Source organism: Lonchura striata, chromosome 27 (assembly GCF_050655825.1).
Source record: "Lonchura striata isolate lonStrDom1 chromosome 27, ASM5065582v1, whole genome shotgun sequence".
Taxonomy (NCBI): Eukaryota; Metazoa; Chordata; class Aves; order Passeriformes; family Estrildidae; genus Lonchura; species Lonchura striata.
The window spans coordinates 1,146,620-1,159,786 of NC_140729.1; the positions used below are offsets into that span (position 1 = coordinate 1,146,620).

A 13,167-nucleotide genomic window follows, 5' to 3' on the forward strand; every position below is an offset into this window, starting at 1 on the left:
ATCCCGCTCGTTATCCCGGTTATCCCGCTCGTTATCCCGGTTATCCCGAGGAATTCCGCCCGGGAAATGTCCCTGAGGTCCCTGTGGGCGCTGCCGCTGCTGCTGGCCGGGCTGGGCGTGATGTGCGCGGAGGAGAGCCCGGGGTGAGCGGGGAACCGGGAATGACACCGGGAACCGGGAATGGCACTGGGAACCGGGAATGGCACCGGGAACCGGGAATGGCCCCGGGGTGAGCGGGGAACCGGGAATGGCACCGGGAACGGGAATGGCACCGGGAACGGGAATGGCCCCGGGAACCGGGAATGGCACCGGGGTGAGCAGGGAACCGGGAATGGCACCGGGAACCGGGAATGGCACCGGGAACGGGAATGGCCCCGGGAACTGGGAATGGCACCACGGTGGGCAGGGAACTGGGAATGTGTCCAGGGGTCTCCCAATGGGATCGGGAGTGACCAAATCCCAATGGGATCGGGAGTGACCAAATCCCAATGGGATCGGGAGTGACCAAATCCCAATGGGATCGGCTCTCAGCCCAAACCCCGGGATGAGCAGTGACCCCATCCCGGGATGAGCTGACCCGGGATCTCCCGGGATCTCCCCTGGGCCGGGCTGACCCCATCCCGGGATCTCCCGGGATCTCCCCTGGGATGAGCTGACCCCATCCCGGGATGAGCTGACCCGGGATCTCCCCGGGACCCCTGGCCGGGCTGACCCCCATCCCAGGATGAGCTGACCCCATCCCGGGATCTCCCGGGACCCCTGACCGGGCTGACCCCATCCCGGGATCTCCCGGGATCTCCCCTGGGATGAGCTGACCCCATCCTGGGATGAGCTGACCCCATCCCGGGATGAGCTGACCCCATTCCCGTACCCGCGGGCTGAGCGGTGCCGGTCCCGCAGGCCCGGCGCGGCGGCGGTGCCGGTGCCGGGCTCGGTTCCGGTGCCGGGCTCGGTTCCGGTGCCGGTTCCGGTGCCGGTGCGGCGCCGGTACTCGGAGGCGGCGCTGGCCAGCGACTACAGCCGCAGCGTGGAGCGCGCGCTGGGCCGCAGCTTCGTGCGCTGGCTGCTGGAGCGGCGCGAGAGGGACAGCGCGTGAGCCCGCTCCCCATTCCCGAATTCCCGAATTCCCGAATTCCCAATTCCCCAATCCCGGTTCCCCAGTCCCCAGTCCCCGAACCCCAGTTCCTGAATTCCCAATTCCCCAATCCCGATTCCCAAATCCCCAATCCCCAATCCCCAGTCCCCGAACCCCAGTTCCTGAATTCCCAATTCACGAATCCCGATTCCCAAATTCCCAGTTCCCCAATTCCCGAATCCCAGTTCCCCAATTCCCAGTTCCTGAATTCTCAAATTCCCAAATCCCACATTTCCCACTTCCCAAATCCCTTTCCCCACTTCCCAAATCCCCAGTTCCCCAATCCCCAGTTTCCAATTCCCAATTTCCAAATTCCCAAATCCCCAGTCCCCAATTCCCAGTTCCCCAATTCCCAAATCCCCAATTCCCACGTGCCCCAATTCCTGAATCCCCAGTTCCCAATTTCCCCAATTCCTGAATCCCCAGATTCCTGGATTCCCCAATTCCCATATTCCTCAATTCCTGAATCCCCAAATGCCTGAATTCCCAATTCCCCCAATTCTCAAACTCCTCAATTCCCAAATTCCCAAACTCCCCAATTCCTAAATCCCCAAATTCCCTATTTCCTGAATTCCCAAACCCCCCAATCCCAAATTCCCCAATTCCAGAATCCCCAAATTCCCTAATTCCCAAATCCCCAAATTCCATATTTCCTGAATTCCCAATTTCCCCAAATCCCCAAATTCCCAATCCCGGCTGTTTTTCCCTCGGCCAACACCGGGATTGGGATTTTCCCATTTTTCCCCAAATCCGTGGAGTTTTCCCTCCTCGGAGCGGGATTTTGGAGAAGCGACGTTGGGGCAGCCTCGGCTGGAATTTTGGGATTTTCCCGGTTTTCCTTTCCAGCGACCCCGGGAGCGAGGCCGGGGATGGGGGAAGATCGGACCTGGGGGCGCCGGGAGCCGAAGATTTCCGGGAATGGCTCCGGAAAATCCGGGAAAAGCAGAGGCGAGGCGGGGGGAGATCGGGATGGGGGAACTGGGGGAAATTTGGGAGATTTTGGGGTGTTTTTAATGGAATTTGGGGATTTGTTGGGATTTTTAATGGGAATTGGGGGGGATTTTTGGGGTTTTTTTAGTGGAATTTGGGGATTTTTTTGGGGTTTTTGTGGAAATTCGGGATATTTGGGGGTGGTTTTTTAAATGGAATTTGGGCACTTGTTGGGATATTAATGGAAATTGGAATTTTTACGGGTTTTTTAATGGAATTTGGGAATTTGTTGAGATTTTTATGGAAATTGGGGGGATTTTTCTGGGGTTTTTTAATGGGATTTGGGGATTTGTTCGGGTTTTAATGGAAATTGGGGAGGTTTTTTTGCTTTTTAAAATGGAATTTGGGGACTTGTTGGGATTTTGGGGTTTTGTGGAAATTCAGGATATTTTGGGGTTTTTTAATGGAATTTGGGGATTTGTTGGGGATTTGTTGGTGTTTTTTAAATGGAATTTGGGGATTTGTACAGAATTTCTGGGTATTTTGGGGTTTTTTAAAATGGGATTTGAGGGGATTTATTTGGATTTTATACAAAATTTGTGGAGATTTTGGGGGGATTTACACAATTTAGAGGATTTATTTGCTTCTTTCACAGAATTCGCAGATTTTGTTGTGTTTTGCACAGAAATTTGGGGATTTGTTGGGTTTTTTCACAGAATTTTGGGATTTTTTGGTTGTCGTTTTTTATGGAATTTGGGGGGATTTGTTGTTTTTCCAGCTTTTTTCCCCTTTTGGGGCCAAACCCCACCCTGGGATTCCCAAAACCCCACGAATTTCCAGACAAAATTCACATTTTCGGGGTCGTTACCCCAGCGAGAAATATTAAAACCCAACAAAATCCCTCCGAATTTAGGACATGAAAATCGGGAATTTTTTCCTCTTTAATTCCATTTTCACTGAATTTTATTTTTTTTTCTCTGCAGTTTTCCAGCTCTGGAAATTTTGGGGGAGTTTTTGGAGCAGGAGTTCCTGACCCGGCTGAAGTCGGGCGAGCGCTGCGGGGCCACGTGAGTGCCCAAAATGCCCCAAATCCCCCCAAATTCGAGGTTTTTTGGGAATTTTTTTCCCCTTGGGAGTGCCCAAAGAAGGATGGGATTTGGGATTTTTCCAACCCAAACTCAGGATTTTGGGTTTTGATTGAGTTTCCACAATTATTTTGGGTAATTCCCACTAAAAAAACAAACAAACAAACAAACCAAAACAAAACCAAAAAACCTCACAAAACCACCCCAAAAAAACACAAAAAAATTTAAAATAATATGAAAATTGGGAATAAGATATTTGGGATCTGGATAATTCTGGGAAAATGGGAGGAGCAGAATCCCAGGAAAATCCCAGAACCCTGAGCTCTGTCCTGCAGGAAATCCCTTCAAAAATTCCCTTTTTAAAATTCCCTTTTTAAATCCCCTTTTTTAAAATTCCCTTTTATTAAATTCCCCTTTTTAAAAATCCCATTTTTAAAAACCCTTTAAAATATTTCGGGGTGGTTTTTTAATGGAAATTGGGGGGATTTTTGGGGGTTTTTTAAATGGAAATTCCGGGGGATTTTTGGGAATTTTGGGTTTTTCCTCAGCAGGGCCGCGTAGCTCCAGGATTTCCATGGAATTCCCTTCCCGAAATAAAGGATTTTCTCTTGCTGGAATATTGGAATTTCTCTCCGTGGGATCGGGGAGGGGCTCTGAGCATCCCAAAATTCCCCCCCCAAAAAAATCCAAATCCCAAACCCCAAATCCCAAATCCCAAACCCCAATCCCCATCCCAAATCCCAAACCCCAATCCCCATCCCAAATCCCCATCCCAGATCCCAGATCCCAGATCCCAAATCCCAAACCCCAATCCCCATCCCAAACCCCAAATCCCAAATCCCCATCCCAAATCCCCATCCCAAACCCCAAATCCCAAATCCCCATCCCAAATCCCGATTCCAGAACCCAAATCCCCAATCCCCAAATCCCCATCCCAAACCCCAAACCCCAAATCCCAAATCCCCATCCCAAATCCCCATCCCAAATCCCAAACCCCAAATCCCAAATCCCAAATCCCAAATCCCCATCCCAAATCCCAAACCCCAAATCCCAAATCCCAAATCCCCATCCCAAATCCCCATCCCAAACCCCAAATCCCAAATCCCCATCCCAAATCCCCATCCCAAACCCCAAATCCCAAATCCCCATCCCAGATCCCAAAATCCCCATCCCAAATCCCAAATCCCAAATCCCAAATCCCAAATCCCCTCCCCTCCCCTCCCGCCCTTTTCCCCATCCCGACCCGCCCCCTGCCAGATTGACACCCGCCTCACCCAATCACCGCGCTCCCACCCTCCCCAGCCCACCAATCACCGCCCTCCCTCCATTCCCCCATCTCCGTGCCCCGGATGCGGGGGGGCGGGGCTTCCTCGGCGGCCGGCCAATGGGGAGGGCGGGCGCGGGCGCGCGCGCGCGGCGGCAGCCAATGGGCGCGGAGGACGCCGGCGGGGACACGGCCAAGGTGACGCTGCCCACAGAGGCGCCGCCGCCGCCGGCCCGAGCGGAGCCCCAGGTGCGCCCGGTCCCAGCGGCCCCGCCCGGCCCCCAGCGGCCCCGCCGGGCCCTGCGCCTGCCATGCGCTCGGGGAGCCGCGAGGGAGCCAGGGGAGGCAGCGAGCGGGGGTTCACGGGGAGGGGGGAGGGAGGGGAGGGTGAGGGCTGGGGGACAGCCGGGGACACGGGGGGGATGGAGGGGTTAAAGACTTGGGGACACGGGGGGGGTCAGTCAGGGACACGAGGGGGTTAAAGACTTGGGGAGGGTCGGGGACACGGACACGAGGGGGTTAAAGACTTGGGGAGGGTCGGGGACACGGACACGAGGGGGTTAAAGCTTTGGGGACGGTCGGGGACACGGACACGAGGGGGTTAAAGCTTTGGGGAGGGTCGGGGACACGGACACGAGGGGGTTAAAGACTTGGGGAGGGTCGGGGACACGGACACGAGGGGGTTAAAGACTTGGGGAGGGTCGGGGACATGGCGGGTTAAAGCCTTGGGGACACGGGAGGGTTAAAACTTTGGGGACAATCAGGTACATGGAGGGGTTAAAACCCTAGGGACACGGTGGGGACAGTCAGGGACACGCTGGGGTTAAAAGCTTAGGGACACAGTGGGGTTAAAGCTTTGGGGACACAGTGGGGTTAAAGCTTTGGGGACACTGGGGTTAAAACCTTGGGGACAAAGCCTTGGGGACAGTCACTGTGGGATTAAAACCTTGGGGACACAGTGGGGTGAAACCTTTGGGGACAGTTGGGGACACTGGGGTAAAAACCTTGGGGACAAAGCCTTGGGGACAGTCACAGTGGGATTAAAACCTTGGGGACACAATTGGGTGAAACCTTTGGGGACAGCTGGGGACACTGGGGTTAAAGCCTTGGGGACAGTCAGGGACACAGCTGGGTTAAAGGTTTGGGGACAAAACCTTGGGGACAGTCACTGTGGGATTAAACCTTTGGGGACACAATTGGGTGAAACCTTTGGGGACAGCTGGGGACACTGGGGTTAAAGCCTTGGGGACAGCTAGGGACATGGCTGGGGACAAAGCCTTGGGGACATTGGGGTTAAAACCTTGGGGACAAAGCCTTGGGGGCAGTGACTATGGGATTAAACCTTTGGGGACAGCTGGGGACAGAGTGGGGTTAAAACCTTGGGACACAAGAGGGTCAGTGGGACAAATCCATGGGGACAGGACCCTGGGGACATTTGGGGACACGGTGGGGTTAAAGCTTTGGGGACAGTGGGGTTAAAGCCTTGGGGACACGCTGGGGTCAGTGGGACAAATCCCTGGGGACACAACCTTGGGGACAGTGACTATGGGATTAAAGTTTTGGGGACACAATTGGGTGAAACCTTTGGGGACAGTTGGGATCACAGTGGGGTTAAAACCTTGGGACACAAGAGGGTCAGTGGGACAAATCCCTGGGGGCACGACCCTGGGGACAAAATCTTGGGGACACGACCCTGGGGCTGGTGCCCCTCGGAGGGGACAGCGGAGGAGCTGTGGTGTGTGTGTGACACGGATCCTGTCCCTGTGTGTGACACGGATCCTGTCCCTTTGGGTTATTCCTGTGTGTGACACGGATCCTGTCCCTGTGTGTGACACGGATCCTGTCCCTTTGGGTTATTCCTGTGTGTGTGTGACACGGATCCTGTCCCTGTGTGTGACACGGATCCTGTCCCTGTGTGTGACACGGATCCTGTCCCTTTGGGTTATTCCTGTGTGTGTGTGACACGGATCCTGTCCCTTTGGGTTATTCCTCTGTGTGTGTGACACGGATCCTGTCCCTGTGTGTGACACGGATCCTGTCCCTGTGTGTGACACGGATCCTGTCCCTTTGGGTTATTCCTGTGTGTGACACGGATCCTGTCCCTGTGTGTGACACGGATCCTGTCCCTTTGGGTTATTCCTGTGTGTGTGTGACACGGATCCTGTCCCTGTGTGTGACACGGATCCTGTCCCTTTGGGTTATTCCTGTGACATTTCTGTGCTTTTCCCCCGCAGACCCAGCAGGATGCCGGCCCCCGTGGCTCTCCTCAGCTCCCCGGCGCTGGTAGGTGCTTCCCTGGGAATTCCCACAGGAATTTGGGATTTGTGGCACTGCTGAGCTGGGATCCCGGGGTTTTGAGCCTGCTTTAGGCAAGAAGGGAACAAGGTGACCTCTGGTGACACCATGTGAGTGGCTGGCACTCGGCTGCAGGCCCAGCGCTGCTCCCAGCAGGAATTCCCAGATTTCCACGGGATTTCCATGGGAATCCCTTTCTTCCCAGGAGGAGAACACGTGGAAAAGTGGGAGAAGGGGAATTTCTGGGGCTGTGCTCAGCCCGGGGGGTGTGGGGTTGATCCAGGGGGCTGCAATAGGAGCCCCCTGCGTTGACAGCGCTCTGGGTTCCGGGTTTTGTGTCAGTTTGGGATGTTTTAGGGGCATTCCAGCACTCCACAAAAACTCTGGGGTTCCTGAGGGTTGGGAACGCTGATCTCTGCTCCCAGGGGGTCCCTGCAGGGCTTTGGGCTGGGTTTGGGGACCCCTGCAGGGGTTTGGGCTGGGTTTAGGGGTGCAGGGGGCTTTGGGCTGGGTTTGGGGGTGCAGGGGGCTTTGGGCTGGGTTTGGGGGTGCAGAGAGGTTTGGGCTGGGTTTGGGGGTGCAGGGGTTTGGGCTGGGTTTTGGAAACAGGCTCTCTGTGCTGGGGATGTTTGGGCAGGGCTGACCCGCTGTCCCTGTCCCCTGTCCCTGTCCCTGTCCCATCCCTGTCCTGTCCCTGCAGCTCCGCTGCTGCTCCCGGGCTCTGGCCAGGCCGGTGTCCGTGGCTGTGCTCAGCAGGCCTGAGGAGAGCGCCCAGGTGAGACGGGTGGGCTTGGGTTCCGTCCCCATCCTGATCCCTTATCCCCATCCCCATCCTGCTCCTTCGTCCCCGTCCTCATCCTCCTTCATCCCCGTCCTGCTCCTTCATCCTTCATCTCCATCCTCCTGCTGCTGATCAGGACCAATGCCCCCTTGCCATGCTGGGTGCCAGCCCTGAGGTGTTCCTGCCCTGTCCCTGGCTGTCCCTGGCTGTCCCTGTGTCCCTGAGCTGTCCCTGCCCTGTCCCTGTCCCCAGGTGTCCCTGAGCTCTTCCTGTCCCCAGGTGTCCCTGGCTGTCCCCGTGTCCCTGTCCCTGAGTTCTCCCTCTCCCCGTGTCCCTGGCTGTCCCTGTCCCCAGGTGTCCCTGATCTGTCCCTGTCCCTGGCTGTCCCTGTGTCCCTGAGCTCTCCCTGTCCTCTGTCCCTGACTGTCACTGTTCCCTGTCCGTCGCTGTCCCTGTCCCTGGCTGTCCCTGGCTGTCCCTGACTGTCCCTGTCCCTGTCCCTGACTGTCCCTGTCCCCAGCTGTCCCTGACTGTCCCCATGTCCCTGATCTCTCCCTGTCCGTGGCTGTCCCTGCCTGTCCCTGTCCCTGTCCCTGACTGTCGCTGTCCCCAGCTGTCCCTGTCCCTGTCCCTGACTGTCGCTGTCCCCAGCTGTCCCTGACTGTCCCCATGTCCCTGATCTCTCCCTGTCCCTGACTGTCCCTGTCCCTGTCCCTGTCCCTGACTGTTGCTGTCCCCAGCTGTCCCTGGCTGTCCCTGACTGTCCCTGTCCCCTGTCCCTGATCTCTCCGTGTCCCTGTCCCTGGCTGTCCCTGGCTGTCCCTGTCCCTGTCCCTGATCTCTCCCTGTCCCTGGCTGTCCCTGCCTGTCCCTGTCCCTGTCCCTGACTGTCGCTGTCCCCAGCTATCCCTGGCTGTCCCTGACTGTCCCTGTCCCCTGTCCCTGATCTCTCCCTGTCCCTGGCTGTCCCTGTCCCTGTCCCTGACTGTCGCTGTCCCCAGCTGTCCCTGGCTGTCCCTGGCTGTCACTGTCCCCTGTCCCTGACTGTCGCTGTCCCCAGCTGTCCCTGGCTGTCCCTGGCTGTCCCTGTCCCTGTCCCTGACTGTCGCTGTCCCTGGCTGTCCCTGTCCCTGTCCCTGACTGTCGCTGTCCCCAGCTGTCCCTGCCGGTGCTGTCCCGGCCGTTCCGGAGCACGGCGCTGTCCCGGGACATCGACACGGCCGCCAAGTTCATCGGGGCCGGCGCTGCCACCGTGGGCGTGGCGGGCTCGGGGGCGGGGATCGGCACCGTCTTCGGGAGCCTCATCATCGGCTACGCCAGGTGGGCGCTGCGGGGACCCGCTGCTGGGACCCAAGGTGTGGGACCCACTGCTGGGACCCACTGCTGGGACCCCCGCTGCTGGGACCCACTGCTGGGACCCACTGCTGGGACCCACTGCTGGGACCCAAAGTGTGGGACCCCCGCTGCTGGGACCCAAGGTGTGGGACCCACTGCTGGGACCCACTGCTGGGACCCACTGCTGGGACCCACTGCTGGGACCCAAAGTGTGGGACCCCCGCTGCTGGGACCCAAGGTGTGGGACCCACTGCTGGGACCCACTGCTGGGACCCACTGCTGGGACCCACTGCTGGGACCCAAAGTGTGGGACCCCCGCTGCTGGGACCCACTGCTGGGACCCGCTGCTGGGACCCACTGCTGGGACCCCAACTGCTGGGACCCAAACTGCTGGGACCCACTGCTGGGACCCACTGCTGGGGACCCAAGGTGTGGGACCCACTGCTGGGGACCCAAGGTGTGGGACCCACTGCTGGGGACCCAAGGTGTGGGACCCCCACTGCTGGGACCCACTGCTGGGACCCACTGCTGGGACCCAAGGTGTGGGACCCACTGCTGGGACCCCAACTGCTGGGACCCACTGCTGGGGACCCACTGCTGGGACCCAAGGTGTGGGACCCACTGCTGGGACCCACTGCTGGGACCCCCGCTGCTGGGACCCAAGGTGTGGGACCCACTGCTGGGACCCGCTGCTGGGACCCACTGCTGGGACCCACTGCTGGGACCCAAGGTGTGGGACCCACTGCTGGGACCCAAGGTGTGGGACCCACTGCTGGGACCCACTGCTGGGACCCACTGCTGGGACCCAAGGTGTGGGACCCACTGCTGGGACCCAAGGTGTGGGACCCACTGCTGGGACCCAAGGTGTGGGACCCCAACTGCTGGGACCCAAGGTGTGGGACCCCAACTGCTGGGACCCAAGGTGTGGGACCCCCGCTGCTGGGACCCACTGCTGGGACCCACTGCTGGGACCCACTGCTGGGGACCCAAAGTGTGGGACCCACTGCTGGGGACCCCCGCTGCTGGGGACCCTGCTGCTGGGACCCAAACTGCTGGGACCCCCGCTGCTGGGACCCAAACTGCTGGGCACTGGGCTCAGGGCGTTCCTGGGATTTGGGGCATTCCTGGGGGCCTTATCCTGGGAACTGGGGCCATTTCCTGGGATTTGGGGCCATTCCCTGGGATTTGGGGCCGTTCCCTGGGATTTGGGGCCATTCCCTGGGATTTGGGGGCATTCCCAGGGGCCATTCTCTGGGGCCATTCCCTGGTTTGGGACATTATTCCCGGGTTTTATTCCCTGGTTTTATTCCCCGGTTTGGGGCATCATTCCCTGCTCCAGGCCCCCATTCCCGATGTTTGTTCCTGGTTTCCATTCCCCATTCCCAGTCTCCATTCCCGATTTCCCGGTCTCCATTCTCGATTTCCCTGTCCCATTCCCCGTTCCCAGTCCCTATTCCCGATTTCCCTGGCCCGTTCCCTGCCCCATTCCCCATTCCCTGTCCCGTTCCCGTTCCCATTCCCAGTTTCCCCGGCAGGAACCCGTCTCTGAAGCAGCAGCTCTTCTCCTACGCCATCCTGGGCTTCGCGCTGTCCGAGGCCATGGGGCTCTTCTGCCTCATGGTGGCATTCCTGATCCTCTTCGCCATGTGACAGCTCCTCTCCCGACAGTAAACCACGGAATTCCCTCCGGAATCGCTGCCTTGGGAGTTTTTACCTTTCTTATTCACGTTCTGGGGGAGAGCCTGGCCTGGGTGCAAAATCCCGGGTCTGGCGTGGAAAACTCAAATCTGTAAAAATCCCCCCAAATCTGGGCCCTGGGAAAGCAGAGGTTGGGGTTGGACATTGAGAGAATTCTTTCCCTTTGGGATGTGGGATGGAATTCCCAGAGGAAACCACGGAATTCCCTCCGGAATCGCTGCCTTGGGAGTTTTTACCTTTCTTATTCACGTTCTGGGGGAGAGCCTGGCCTGGGTGCAAAATCCCAGGTCTGGCATGGAAAACGAAGGTGGAGTTAACTCAAATCTGCAAAAATCCCCCCAAATCTGGACCCTGGGAAAGCAGAGGTTGGGGTTGAGCACTGGGTTAGGGGGCTGGGATGGAATTCCCAGATTTCTCTATGGAAATCGCTGCTTTTGGGCTTTTTTACCTTTATTATTCACATTCTGGGACAGATCGTGGCCTGGCTGGAAAATCCCGGCTGTGGGATGGGAATGAGAATGGGAAGAGAGGAAAATGAAGGTGGAACCAACTCAAATCTATAAAAATTTCCCCCAAAATTGAGCAGAGCTCCACGAGAGGAATTTGGGGTCGGATACTGGGGAGAATTCCTGGGAATCCGTGGCTGCCCCATCCCTGGAATGTCCCAGGCCAGCTCGGAGCACCCTGGGAGTTGTCCCTGCCTGGGATTCCAGGCCCCTCCCCACCCAAATTCCCGGGAATTCCCAGAATTCTGGGAATTCCCAGCCCGGAGCTGGAGCTGTCCTGTCCCTCCTCGGAGCAGAATTCCCACAAAAACCCCGGAGCTGAGGGGATTTTCACCCCGGCTGCTCCACGCCGCGTCCCTTTGAAAGCCGGGAGGAGAAATTCCGGAATCCCACCCAAATCCCGGGATTCTGGGAGAGGCAGCCCCGAGGGAGCTTGGCTCGTTACCTGCTGGAAGTAATTAAATTAATTAGCGCGGCTGCGCCTGGTGCCCAGAGCCTCCGGCAGCGGCTGCGAACTTCCCGAGAAGGGGAGCGCGTTCCTGGAATGGGAATGGGAATGGGAATGGGAATGGGACACGGGGATGGGGATCGGACATGGGAATGGGAATGGGACATGGGGATTGGGAATGGGACATGGGAATGGGAATGGGACATGGGGATGGGACACGGGGATTGGGAACAGGACAGAGGGAATGGGAATGGGACACGGGGATTGGGAATGGGACATGGACATGGGAATGGGACACAGGGAATGGGACACGGGGATGAGACACGGGGATGGGAACAGGACACGGGAATGGGATTGGGACACGGGGATGGGACATGGGAATGGGAATGGGAATGGGACACGGGGATGGGACATGGGAATGGGACATGGGACAGAGGGAATGGGACACAGGGAATGGGAATGGGACAGAGGGATGGGACACGGGGATGGGAACAGGACACGGGAATGGGATTGGGACATGGGAATGGGAATGGGACACGGGGATTGGGAATGGGACATGGACATGGGAATGGGACACGGGGATGGGACACGGAGATGGGAACGGGACATGGGAATGGGAATGGGAATGGGAATGGGAATGGGAATGGGAATGGGAATGGGAATGGGAGTGTGTTCCTGGAATGGGAATGGACACGGGGATGGGGATGGGAATGGGACATGGGGATGGGACTGGGACACGGGGATTGGGAATGGGATTAGGACGTGGGAATGGGACACAGGAATGGGAGCATGTTCCTGGAATGGGAAAGGGACACGGGGATGGGAATGGGAACAGGACAGAGGGAATGGGATTAGGACACAGGAATGGGAGCGCATTCTTGGAATGGGAATGGGACACGGGGATGGGACACAGGGAATGGGAACGGGACACGGGGAATGGGAATGGGACACGGAATGGTGGCTCTGCTTGGGGACATTCCTGGGAATAGGACACGGAATAGGACACAGGGATGGGAATGGGACACAGGGAATGGTGGCTCTGCTTGGGGACATTCCTGGGAATTTGGATGGGTGGAATTCCTGAAGGGGCTGAGGAGAACTCGGAAAGCCCCAAGGTTTGGAGCCAGCTGGCTGTGGAAACAGAAGGGACTGGGGAGAGGGGAAATTCCCGAAATTCCCTGGATTCCGGGCGGGAATGCCAGACCCTGCACAGGGACAGCCCTGTGGGAATGTTCCGGAACAGCGCTGGCACCTGGGCTGGGTTACAGTTATCCGCCGGGAACGGGATGCAGGATTCCCGGGAAATGGGATACAGAATTCCTGGGATACAGAATTCCCAGTGTCCCTGGGAAATGGGATACAGAATTCCTGAGAAATGGGATGCAGAATTCCCAAAAAAATGGGATACAGAATTCCCTGGATACAGAATTCCTGGTGTCCCTGGGAAATGGAATACAGAATTCCTGGGAAATGGGATGCAGAATTCCCTGGATACAGAATTCCTGGTGTCCCTGGGAAATGGAATACAGAATTCCTGGGAAATGGGATGCAGAATTCCCTGGATACAGAATTCCTGGTGTGCCTGGCAATGGCATACAGAATTCCCAGACTCCCCAGGAAGGGATGCAGAATTCCTGGGAAATGGGATGCAGAATTCCCGGGATACAGAATTCCTTTCCTTCCCAAATCC

General features: G+C 57.6%; 2 protein-coding genes across 2 annotated transcripts; both read left to right on the forward strand.

The window, feature by feature from the left end:
* Positions 1 to 66: 66 nt before the first annotated feature.
* Positions 67 to 3,820, forward strand: LOC146765135 (uncharacterized). Its single transcript, XM_085561736.1, has 4 exons — positions 67 to 143; positions 901 to 1,092; positions 1,982 to 2,083; positions 3,049 to 3,820. The coding sequence occupies exons 1-4, from the start codon at positions 67 to 69 to the stop codon at positions 3,134 to 3,136; spliced, it is 459 nt and encodes a 152-aa protein (XP_085417862.1). The 3' UTR covers positions 3,137 to 3,820.
* A 764-nt stretch (positions 3,821 to 4,584) lies between these two features.
* ATP5MC1 (ATP synthase membrane subunit c locus 1) lies at positions 4,585 to 10,517 on the forward strand. Its single transcript, XM_077788330.2, has 5 exons — positions 4,585 to 4,663; positions 6,649 to 6,697; positions 7,410 to 7,484; positions 8,647 to 8,810; positions 10,361 to 10,517. The coding sequence occupies exons 2-5, from the start codon at positions 6,659 to 6,661 to the stop codon at positions 10,473 to 10,475; spliced, it is 393 nt and encodes a 130-aa protein (XP_077644456.1). The 5' UTR covers positions 4,585 to 4,663; positions 6,649 to 6,658; the 3' UTR covers positions 10,476 to 10,517.
* Positions 10,518 to 13,167: the final 2,650 nt, after the last annotated feature.